The 12,652-nt window shown below is 35.3% G+C and overlaps 1 protein-coding gene across 2 annotated transcripts; it reads left to right on the top strand.

Moving 5' to 3' along the window:
- Positions 1 to 4,388: 4,388 nt before the first annotated feature.
- On the top strand, positions 4,389 to 12,083 carry LOC115972801 (kinesin-like protein KIN-14C). Of its 2 annotated transcripts, none has more exons than XM_031093051.1 (17): positions 4,389 to 4,697; positions 5,044 to 5,304; positions 5,401 to 5,545; positions 6,070 to 6,179; positions 6,264 to 6,383; positions 6,580 to 6,783; positions 8,118 to 8,327; positions 8,418 to 8,492; positions 8,651 to 8,797; positions 8,873 to 9,011; positions 9,157 to 9,269; positions 10,063 to 10,224; positions 10,305 to 10,525; positions 10,989 to 11,070; positions 11,164 to 11,268; positions 11,364 to 11,468; positions 11,568 to 12,083. In XM_031093051.1, the coding sequence occupies exons 1-17, from the start codon at positions 4,653 to 4,655 to the stop codon at positions 11,745 to 11,747; spliced, it is 2,424 nt and encodes an 807-aa protein (XP_030948911.1). In that variant the 5' UTR covers positions 4,389 to 4,652; the 3' UTR covers positions 11,748 to 12,083. The 2 variants fall into 2 exon arrangements, with proteins under 2 accessions (XP_030948911.1, XP_030948912.1); XM_031093052.1 differs by having other exon boundaries at positions 4,390 to 4,697; positions 9,160 to 9,269.
- The last annotated feature ends 569 nt before the right edge of the window (positions 12,084 to 12,652 follow it).

Genomic DNA, 12,652 nt, shown 5'->3' with positions numbered 1-12,652 from the left:
TGTGCAAAGTGTGTGTGATGAAGCAAGTTTTATTTATCAAGAAGATGGAAAGTATATTAACCACTGCTTTGATAATTGGTGACTCACAACCTCTATGGATATGGCAGAGTTTTTGTTAGGGCCATGTGTTAGTGTTGGCAAACCATATCAAATTGTGAGTTTGGTTGCGTCTTAGAGTTGTAATTGATGATCAAGTTGAAGACTCGAAGATTACTCAATATAAGCTCAAGAAAGTGAACTTTTTGTGACCCCGACACCACCTTGACATGTCAAGCCTTGAAAAATTTAATAAAGTGAAGTTTATGTAAGCTCAATGCAAGCTCGATTTCACTTGATCAGTCGAGCTGCCTTGACTCTAACCTTGATTCCTCTCGATCGATCAAAACTACACAAATTAGTTATGTAAAAGTTCTAATAACTTGTTTGTTTTAGCATTAATTCAAGCCCTACTTGTTGGGATATAAAAGAGATTTTATGAGTTGACCCTAAAGAAGTTTTTAGAGGAGAGACAACTTCCTTTTTTGTGTGGCTAGGGTTGTGTAACCCAGTTTTTCCTAATTTCACCATACCAAGGATATTCAAGTATAGATCTAAAGATTTGCTGGTGAAGAAGCATAAACCATATCATCTATCATTGACTTGTTACTGTAAAAAAATACCTTTAAGAGGTTCATGGAGTTAATTGGAGGTTTTGGTCATAAAAGGTTTTCTTTGAAAGTTGTCTACAAGTTGTAGAGTTTAGAAAAAGGTAAGTCTTGAGATTGCAAAACTTTTCTCTTGATAGTGGATTTGCTTCATGGGAAGGTTTTCCTTGTGGTGGTTTTTCATTTATAATTGTTTTTCTATTGATTTTCCTTGCATCACTATATCACTGTCTCCATTGTATTTGATTTTATGTGATTAGTGACAGTTGTGGTGGGCCTTTTTGTGATTTTGGGCTTGGACTATCTCTTGCTACACTGAGGGCCCAAATATTCTGGATAAGAGAGTTGGGACTGATCTAACTGTAACTCATTTTGGTCCGGTTTGTGCACAAACTATGCTCCGTTTGCCAAAACTTTGGTCACATGCCCATAGCAGGCAAAGTTGCTATGGAAGAGTTATGGCAAGTAGATGTAATAATAGTAATAAAAGAAAGCACTTTTGTCATCAGACAGAATAAATAAAGGATCCCTAATTAAAATGAAGACCACAACAATAAGAAACACCTTGTAAAGAAAAATGGCAGAAGTAAATAGGGAAGAAATGAGTTATCAAAGAAAGAAAAGATCAATCCGTCATGCCAAGTAATGTTGCAGGACCAAGACCAAGGAGGGAAACATTTTTTCTCAATGTGAATATTCTCTCAGGAAGATCCTGCCATAGAAATTAATCACTTTGAGGGAAATAGGTCTGAATGGCTTGTGCCCAAAAGAATCCTTTGCTTCTGGCAGAGAGTATGTCTTTAGAGGGAGAGAAGAGATTAACCTATTGGTGCATACCTGCCAATCTAGCTACACTCTCCGTTTTCTCTTATTGATTCTCTCTTTTCTTCCTACTTTTTGTTATTTCTAATTCTTTTCTCCCCTCTTTTCTTTTCTCAGTGCTTACCCATCTAGTAAGGTTGTGATTCTCTCTTAATAGTTACTATTATCGTTCTGATGATCCCCCTCTATTGTGCATGACAAGGGTCCTTTATATACTACCTGCTGTGACTGGCTTTTACCATTTTAGCTTTTAACTACCTTTGTCTGATCTGAGTATCTTTGCCAACCATCACTGGTTTGTTAGTTGTCCAGCCATCACCATTTACCTGTGCTGGCCGCGCCACTCTCCATTACTAGACAAAGAAGATTATTTTGTTTGCTTGCTTACCATGGCATTCTTATCCGCCACGGTGTGGGTATTCTCTCTTACTATCCCTCATGGCATGCATCTAGTGGTTCTAACTCATCCTTACTTCTTTTGGGTGGTATGTCATCCTAACGAGACATTTTCCCCAAAAGAACCTGAGCAGGAACCCTAGAATAGGTTTTCCCCTCTCCCCACCGCTAGACCATACCCTTTCTTACCTCTGACCCACGACCCACCACTTCTTGTATTGGTTGGGTACAAGCTAGTAATGTTTGGGCCTTGCGCCTGCTCCACTTTTGTGTATGTCCAAAACTTGTCCACTGCTCATGTGTTTACCATGGTCTGGAAGCTCGTCTGCATATTCTGCCGCCCATCCTTGACCTCTTATGGCGTGAGCTATTTTATGATTTCTCATTCTTTATGGCCTGCTCCCGTTAGGGGCTAGGTTTTGCTTGATTGTGGGCTTTTCTTCCTTCAGCCTACTCTTTTACTCCTTCTGTAGTCTTGCTACCATTTCCTGTCGCACCACTCTGTCATTCCTATTGTGATGTTATTTGACCCAAGCTTGCTGGGTTTCTTTGGGCCTGTTACTTATTCTTTTCTCAATGACTCAATATGGTCATTGGATTCATACTCATGCCATTTTGAGCTTTTTTTTATTACATTGCTTGTGGGCTCCTTTGTCTCATTTATTTCTTCTTGGGCATTCTTGGCCCATTTGCTTTCCTTGGGCATCCTTGGCCTTTTTTCTAATTCTGCGTTCCCATGGGCTTTTACTAACTCCTTTGGGATTCCCTGACCCAATTACCTTATCCTTCATCCTTAGGGCTCATGGGTTTTCCATCAACCCTTTACTTTCTTTATTTACATTACTTCGAGCTTGTTGTGGCCCATTCTTACTTTTCTACATTACATATTGCCCGTGGATTTGCTACTTCTCTCTCCGGGCTCCTTTAGGCCCATTTGCTTCCTTGAGGCTCATTTGTTTATTTTATGGGCCTATGATCCATTATTCTTGCTATTTGGGCTTAATGGTTTTTCTATCCACTCACTAACTCGTTTCTGCCCATATTATTGGGCTTCTTCCTTCTACTGAGCTTCCCAAATGAGCATCAACAATAATATTAATTTTCCATTGCATGCTTATATTGATTACAAAAAAATTGATTTGGCATAATTGGATTAATCAAACAACTTGATTATCCTGTACTACAAGCCTACAACAACTACAGTCTAAAACGTAACAATCTCAACAAGCAATTGTTGAAACTAGTTTTTTGCCAAGTGTCTTGTAAGTTGTAACTCAACTAATAGCTGTTAGTGTTTTCAACAAAGATGTTTGAGATTCAAATCCCAACTCCAACAACTATAGAATTAAAAAAAAAAAAAAAAAAGAAATTTATCCCTGGCTTCTTTAGGTAAGAAATCTAAGATGATAACTATCTATAGCAATTGTCCTTAATTTGAGAAGCCATGAATGGGTGCTAAATAAGCTTGAGTTGGATTTTGTTGTAAAAAATTTATTGGTCCAAATTTCGGTCCAACATTAATTGAATCTTTTCATAAGCAATACAATTCCAAAATTCCAAACTAATTCAGAATTCAAAATGTTTCCTCACTGGGTTTTAAATTTATTAGTATTAATCCAAGTAATTGGCAGTTTTAAAACAATTAATGAAAAGCGCTCCATTTGATTTTTAAAAGGTTCCCCCCCACCTCTTCTCTCTCATTTTTCAAAGAGAAGCCATAAACTATTTCATCATACAGTCTCCACTCTCCAGGCATCCAATACTTCCTGTGAGGTAAATGGTAATATACAGCTTACTTTTAATTTCTACTGTTCCATTGTTGATTGTGATTCTCTCTGCTTTGCTTCCTTCTATCATTTTTTGCTTTCATTCAATCATTCTTGGATGTGTATGGCTGTTGTAATGTTTTCTGTACCATTATTTACATTGCTATGATCTCGAAATTCCTCAAATTTATATTTTCATTTTGGGTCAAGTTGTTTTGAGCAAAGAGAGGAGAGGAAGACATACATAATACATCCGACAACTTTTTCAAATCTCACATTAGTTTTAAGTAGTCACTTTTTAAATAGCTTATTTTTAAAATGTCGAAAAATAACATAGATTAGCGTATGTGTTTTAGATTAGATTATAAGTTAGTTTTTAGTTTTAAAATTTTTTTTTTTTTTTATAATACTATCAGCAACAAAAATCCGCTTATTTTATTTAGTTTTTTTTTTTAAAATTATTTTATTTACAGTATTTTTAGCAAAAAAAAATTAGATAAATTTTTTCCAAAAAAATCTAGATAAATTATTTTCAAATGCAAAATCTTCAATCATTTATTAAAAAAAAAAAAAAATCCAGAATCTGTAGTAAATTTTGTTTTGTTTTGTTTTTGTTTTGAGAAACTGTAGTAATTAAATTACCATAAGAAGAATTTGGGCTTAAGTGGGTAATATGGGCCGGTAAAGATCCGGTTCGGCCCAATAAAAAGGCAACGTCTCTATCGAGGAGCGTTTTAGATGTACCGCCAGATCCAAATTCAAATTTCATTCTCTCTCTCTGTCTCTCTCTCTCTCTCTGCAAACCCTAACTTCCCAAATTAACCTTCCAAATCCTCAAAAGAGTTTTTTCTTTTTTCCCCAAAACACAAACACTTCGATCTCTTTCCTCTCTCTCTCTCTCTCTTTTATCCATCAACTACAGTCCATTTCCGCAGATCGACGACCCAGATTTTTAGATGCTACGCCGAAAACTCGTCGGAATAGCGCTGTGATTCTTAGTGCAATTCGTATTTCGTCTTCAAAAATGGCTTCTCGTAACCAGAACCGACCTCCCCGTAGTCCCTTCACTGTAAGCTTTTGGTTTCATTCAATTTTTTTTTTTTTTTTTTTAAAATTTTCTAGTAGTGTTGTTTGGTTGCTGAGAAATTAGGGAAAATAGAAGAAAATAAGAGATACCTGATTTCTGGATCTGTGGTTCTGTCAATTTTGTGTATGTAATGGAAAATTTAGGATCTAGAAGACTAGAACCCTAATTTCACTTAACCCACTGTTTGGATGCTGAGAAAATATAAGTAATTGAATGGGAAAAAGTGAGATGCAAGTGAATTTATGTTGTGTATTAGGTTTGAAATGGATTGAAATTTGGTTTCTCCTTTTTGTGTTGCGTTTAAATTCATGTACTTTTTGTGCTTTAGAAAAAGGATGGTAATGAGGAGGTTCCTTTAGACAAGCGTCGGAGAATCGGAGCAGGAAGAATGGTGGGGCCACCGTTGGCGGCGAGCAGGGGCCGTGGGCGGCAAGCGTTTTCCGAGGTAAACAGTAGACAAGATGTTACGGCTACTAGTGATGTGGGAAGTGGTGAGGGGTCGGAGTGTGGAACTGTGGAGTTTACAAAGGAGGAGGTTGAGGCATTGTTGAATGAGAAGTTGAAGGGGAAGAAGCTTGATCCTCTTAAGGTTATAATTTTTGTCTCATGAATTTTGAAACTTGGGGTTTAAGCTAAATTGGTTTGTGGGTTTGTTATTCTGAGTTATTATTTATATGGTTGGCAGGTGAAGCTGGATAACGCGATTGACTATATTAAGAGGCTCAAACTTTGCTTAAAATGGTTCCAACAAGTTGAACAAAACCATGTTCTTGAGAAGGAAAAGCTTCAAAGTTCGATTGAAGCTGTTGAGAAGAAGTGCACAGATACTGGTACTCATCTTTTGCATTGTACTGACATTAATCAAACATCTTAGTAAATTTTTATTTACTGTATTTGTGCATGTCTGTTTGAATTTATCATTATGCCTCTTACACACTTGAAAAGGTTCATGTGTTTCATGAATAGTGTATACTCATGCTAGTGGTGTTCTCATGTCTAGATCTTGTGAAGTATACACTATTCATGATACATGGGATAATAATTAGCAATACATAATTCAATTTAGGCAAAGTATAATTGTTCTTAATGAAAGGAATTGGTCACAATGTAGAAAATTTTTGGTGAATGTAGAAATTATTGATATTGGAAACATTGATGCTGGGGTGGGCTTTTTTTTGTTTGTTGGTTTTTTTGTTTGTTTTTAAGATAAGGATTTTATTAAGAAAGAAATATATTGTTTATATCACTACGCCTTCATTTAATGAATGTGGTTTCTCATGTGTTGAAGTTCCTAATATTGCAGTTCTTGTTAATTGGGAAACTTCATAATGTAGATTCATTTTTATTTTCTTAGAGCTGGAGATGAAAAACAAGGTGGAGGAGTTAAATGTGATTATCTTAGACTTGCGGAAAACCATCTCTTCTTTGGAAGATAGAGTTGCAAAAGAAGAATCAGATAAGTTGGTAAGTTTTTCGGTCATTGCATTTTGTGTACAGGCTATACCTGTTTGTTTCTACATCTCATTTTTATTGTGGTTTGATGACTAGGATGCAATCGAATGTCATAGAAAAGAAAAAGAAGCAAGAGTTGCTGGTGAGAAGTTGCAAGCTTCTCTTTCAGCTCAGCTTGAAAAAACTAGGCAGGAGAAATTAGCTGCTGAACAAAAGGTAATATAAATTCATAATTTGGATGTCTCGCATTTATCATCTATATAGCGAAGATTGGTAATTATCTTCCTACAAATTTTGTGAATTTTTAATGTTAGTCTTAGTAGTTGTGTGTCATTAAGTTAGTTGGACTCTGTGGATTGCCAGATGACCAATGTAATGATATTCTCTCCCCAAAAAATTGTTGAATATGCAGGCAGCCTCATTTGAAGATATGTACAAGCGAGGACAAGAATACAATGTGAGTTTACAACAGTATAACGGCAAACTTCAAAAGGATAATGAAACAATTAGTGAGTCACTCAAACGAGTTGAAATGGAGAAATTGACTATTGTGGAGAATCTCAGCAATTTAAGGTGTCACAATAAGGCATTGCAAGACCAATTAGCTTCATTCAAAGTAAGTTATTAGGTGCAATATTCATGTATGACAGCAGTTGTGTTTGTATGCCATATGTTTTCCCAAAATTAATTTTGTAAAATTAAATGAAGTTTGACAAATTGCTTTGTATTGGTTTTTTGTTTATTTTATTTATTTATTTTTTTTTATTTTTAAAATTAATAATAATAATAATAATACTTATTATTATTATTATTATTATTAAAATAATTAATTTGTGATTCTATTATGCATATTGAATTTTTTGTTGTTTTGGATAAATTTTTAAATATTGTGGAAGACATATCATTACTATTGTTATGATTCCCTTTTGAACCTCACTTATTGACATGGCCTGATATGAACAATTAAGTTCTTATCTGGTCTAATTTAAGAAATTAAGTTCAAGGTTGTCTGGTCTGGAAGCTCTTGTCTTAGTGCTGCTCTTGTCTTAGGCAACTTGTTTTTGCCATTGTTATTGATTTCGTTCTGTTCCGGTCGGAACGGCCGAAATTTTTCGTACCGGTATGCAAACTGGTACCGGAATACCCCACGTTCCACCTCGGGTCAAATTTCGGGCCATTTCGGTCTATTCCAATCATTCCGGCCAATTCCGGCCGAGATGTAAATTTCGGCCGGTACTAGATTTGGCCTGTTATTAAAAAAGAAGAAGTTATATTTGGGAGTTCTTTTGATGATGAATTTGATCCTTCTCTCATAGATGATGATGAGGAGGAGTAGATCTTGTATTATTTGATATTTAGTTATTGTCTTGTAATCTCCTTATTGTGTGATGTTAAATTGATGTTATATTTCAAGTTATTGATGTTTAAAACTTAAGAGTTAAGACTAAATGATTTGTATTATTTGATATTTAGTTATTTATTTATTAGAATTGACAATTTTATGTTCTACAAGAATATATATAGATTATTTTTTAAGAACTCCGAAACACCCTAAAACGGTACGCCGAAATCGGCCTGTGCCGAAATCGGCCTGTACCGAAATATTCCATTCCACTGGACAAACTGAAACGGGGTCCGAAACGGTATTAATAACAATGGTTTTTGCTATAAAGTCAACCTTTATTGAATAGAAGCTATATATTGAGATATTAAAACAAGAAATCTATTAGGTGACTTATTTATACGCTCTTGATCTTAAATGTAAATTGATTAGACAATGAATTTAAGAAGTTACAAAATTGTTAACAAAAAATATTCAGGGGTTTGGAATTCATAAATTCAGTGGTGATTTGCTTGGCAGATGGCACTAGAAGCACTTTTCATCTTCAGTAAAAATCTGCAACTTTTGGAGGTGTCTTGATTGGTGTTTTGTCTTGTTCATTCTTTTAGGCTTCACAGGAAGAGGTGATAAAGCAAAAAGAATCATTATCAAATGAACTTAGATGCCTTCGAGTGGAATTGCAACAAGTGAGGGACGACCGCGATCGCCAAGTGACACAAATGCAGGCTTTAACTGCTGAAATAGTGAAGTACAAAGAATTTACTGGGAAATCTTGTGCAGAATTGGATAATTTGACGATAAAATCAAATGCCTTGGAGGTTTGTCCCGATTAATTTATTATCAAACTAATTTATAGTTTATTGATAATCTTGACTTCACTAACTGTAAGATTTTGGGTCCTTTTATAGGAGACATGTTCTTCCCAAAGGGAGCACATTCGGACATTGCAGCATCAACTCACTGCTGCAAATGAGAAACTAAAGGTAATGCTGATAGTTTACAAGTTGTAGGAAGGGTTGCTTATGTTTTGTACAAGTTTTACAAGTTCTACTCTGGACATTATTAGCATGCTTGTAGATTATGACATGTCTTGTACATGTGATTGAGCTAATCCAACAATAATGCTTATTTTCTTTATTAGATGGCTGATTTATCTGCTTCAGAAACAAGGACAGAATTTGAAGAGCAAAAGAGAACTGTGTGTGAACTACAAGAGCGACTGGCAGATGCAGAGTTTCAACTTATTGAAGGAGAGAAGTTAAGAAAAAAGCTGCACAACACAATTTTGGTAATTCTGTTTTCCTCTTTCCTTGAATCCTTGTCTAGCATTATGTGGCTTGTACTAAAGTGCCTCTTATTGCAGGAACTAAAAGGGAACATTCGGGTATTTTGCCGAGTGCGTCCTTTGTTGCCTGAAGATGGAGTTGGAACAGAATCCACAGTAATTGCTTACCCTACATCAACGGAAACTCTTGGCCGGGGCATTGATTTGGTACAAAGTGGTATGTTTCTTTGCCTTTAATCCTAGTGGAACTTCAGAAGGCTATAGGAGAATCTTTTGACTTAGACACCTTGTTACACATTACAAGTTTGTTGTTTGTTAAAAACAAAGGTCTTATTCTTTAATCTAATGCTACTTAATGTCAGCAGGACAGAAGTATCCTTTCACATTTGACAAAGTGTTTTCTCATGAGGCTTCTCAGCAGGATGTTTTTGTTGAAATATCACAGTTGGTACAGAGTGCCCTTGATGGTTATAAGGTAATTTGTTGTGCTTGCAAGTTGTTCTTTTCAATTCTGTCATAATGCATTTTATCCAAAAAAAAAAAAAATCTGGCATAATGCATTAGAATATGTTCTATCAAGGTTCTAGTTCTTGCATTTTGATAAATGGTGTTTTCACATGATTGCAACTTTCCAGTTCAAGATCAGGTGTTAATTGCTCTACCTAAGTTAACCAAAATGTCAAATAAGTTGAAAGAATATTTTGTAATTGACGCATGATTAGAGTATCTCCTCAAGATGCTATCACTATGATGCGACTAATAAATTTTTGTTGGTTGTAGTAGGGATGTAAGATTTCTTACAAACTTGTTTATTAGGGGTTTATCCTCAATTTTGAATTGTATTGGGTTTGAGTTGTTTTGGTCTTTGATATGGGGCTACAAGTGTAAAGCTATTGTTGGATTTCATTTGGTTTTTTGTATTGCCTTTTTGGTTGAACTCATTTTATTGTATGGTTAAGTTGTTGTTGGGTTGTCTCTAGCTGAAGTTGCACTATGGCATGGTGTCTTGGTGTTGGTGTTAATTTCATGACATTATGTTTATCTGTCAATGACTTTATTATGGATGAAATGCTTTAAAAAAAAAAAAGGTAACTGGGAACTTATAATCAGATTCAACAATATTTTACTGTGAAATGCATGGAAATGCATTTGTAATGTTAGGCTAAAGTTTAAGCTTTATTTGATTGTGTATCATCTGTTTCAGAAGTTTGATTGGCTTTTTAATTCTGAACTTTCATTAATCTAATGTTCGTGTAATGTTTTGGTAGGTTTGCATATTTGCTTATGGGCAAACGGGATCAGGCAAAACTTATACCATGATGGGTAGACCAGAAACTTCTGTGCAGAAAGGGCTGATACCACGTTCACTGGAACAAATCTTCCAGACAAGTCAGTCCCTTCAAGCTCAGGGCTGGAAATACAAAATGCAGGTAAACTATCTTGAACTTCTGTCATTAATCTGCTTATTTTTGCTTGTGAAACTCTAACAATTCCTTATAAACATGTGTAGGCTTCAATGTTGGAGATTTACAATGAGACCATCCGTGATTTATTGTCAACAAATCGATCAAGTGGTCTGGACATGTCACGGACAGAAAATGGGGCTCCTGGAAAACAGTATACAATTAAGCATGATATGAATGGAAATACACATGTTTCTGACCTTACTATAGTTGATGTTTGTAGCATAAATGAGATATCCTCCCTTCTACAACAGGCTGCACACAGCAGGTAACAACTTAGGAGCTTTCTACATTGTTCTGCAGGTTTTGTTTTTCTGCACATCCACTGGAGTTGTGTAAAAGTGGAATTATAGTATCTGCTCTAGGAATGCTTTTCTGTTGTAGAAATTTGAAATGAGAAATGCCAATGCTTTTTAAAGTATTGTAAGGGTTAAACAGTCAAGTTTCATGAGGCATAGGAAAAGGCTTAGATAATTTTACCAAGTTTCATGGGGCCTATGACAAGGCTTAGTCAATTTCAGTTTTCAAGATTTCACACACACAAACGCACAATATCATTGTTCTTTTGTGGATTGTGCATAACTAATGTATTTTCTTTTAGTGATGATAGAACACGGTTTATGCTTTTCATTGAGCTTTCCTCTAATTATGCTTTTCATTGAGCTTTCCTCTAATCTTGTTAATTGGATGAATAAATTTAATGGAATGGTTGTTGCCTTTGGGTCTTTTAGGTCTGTGGGTAGGACGCAAATGAATGAGCAGTCCTCGAGAAGCCATTTTGTTTTTACATTGCGTATATCTGGTGTAAATGAGGTACCTTAACTAGTAATTCTGTATTCCTATTTGTGTTCAAAGCACTCATGTATGTTTTTAACTGTTGACATACTACTCTTTCTGCTTTGCTAGAGCACTGAGCAACAAGTACAGGGGGTGTTAAACCTCATAGATCTTGCTGGAAGTGAGCGCCTATCCAAGAGTGGGTCAACTGGAGACCGTTTGAAGGAAACTCAGGTTTCAATCTGATGAATTCCATTAATAACCCACTTCTTTTGTTGTTTTAATGTTCACCTTTTTAATATGATCATATGCTAATTTTTTGCAATCAGGCTATAAACAAAAGTTTATCTTCGCTGGCTGATGTAATATTTGCATTGGCAAAGAAGGAGGACCATGTTCCTTTTAGGAACTCAAAACTGACATATCTTCTCCAGGTACAGTTGTTTCTTTGAACTTTTTAATTATATGCTTGTAATCTTCATATTGCACTGTTGCTTTATAATAATGTACTTTTTTATTCTATGCATAAACAGCCATGCCTAGGTGGAGATTCCAAAACCTTGATGTTTGTAAATATCTCCCCTGATCCTTCTTCAGTTGGTGAGTCACTTTGCTCACTACGGTTTGCTGCCAGAGTCAATTCCTGTGAAATTGGAATTCCCCGACGTCAGACAACAGTGAAGCCTATGGATAACCGATTGAGCTATGGCTGAAATTGTGTTCCTGGTATTCATGCATTTTGTTGTCAGTCTTGCTGCATTTATAATCTGCGCAGAGTAATTGTTATTTGTATGATTAATGGTTGTAATTTGTATAAGGGGGTGGATTGGTTGTATCAATTGTTTGTAGTGTTCTGTTTCTAGAAATTACTAATTTGTACTTTAGGTTTAAGTTTAGTGTCTTGATTGAATGATGCGACAGATGAAATTATCGACCTTGTGAGATGATCCTTCAAAATTATTTGAAATTGTTCATCATTTGACGAGTACTGGTATAAAGGAATTATTATTAGCATCATAGAGTGGATTTGAACAATCTTATTTAGGTTACAGATGTGATTTATTCATAATGATCATTCTGTTGTCATCGCACATACTAAACCTTGCATTCCTTCTATCCATACCGCTATTTTAAAACATTCAAATAAGATTACTTAATTCTTTTCCATTCTATTCCTTTATGATCATTTCATTCAATTCCATTTTATTTCTTTACGAACTCCCAAGAGAAGGCTAAATGGATGAATTGTACTCAAGCTCATTATAACATATGAAAGCTAGTAAAGTGGGAATGTTTTTGAAACTGTCATTAGAGATGTCATGTTTATGAGATTGTCATATGAATGGTATCTTGCTTAAGTAGTGCATTATTGCTATGTTCTCGTAAATCTGGATGCTATAACTTGTTATTGCTATGAATTAAGGGGGTGTGCGCAAAGGATTAGGTGTGTATTGTGTATGATTGAAATGTTGAACAGTGAACTTCATTTTGGATGCTGCAGAGGGATAATGATGATCTGTATTGAAAACAATAAATCTAATGACAATTTGGCAAAAACCATAAAAACAAGAATTTTCACAGGCTTGAAGTGGTACGTTGAAATCAGTGCATAATTAAG

The sequence above is a fragment of the Quercus lobata genome, unplaced genomic scaffold (genome assembly GCF_001633185.2).
Source record: "Quercus lobata isolate SW786 unplaced genomic scaffold, ValleyOak3.0 Primary Assembly Scq3eQI_73, whole genome shotgun sequence".
Lineage (NCBI taxonomy): Eukaryota > Viridiplantae > Streptophyta > Magnoliopsida > Fagales > Fagaceae > Quercus > Quercus lobata.
This window is presented reverse-complemented; position numbering and strand designations above follow the sequence as displayed.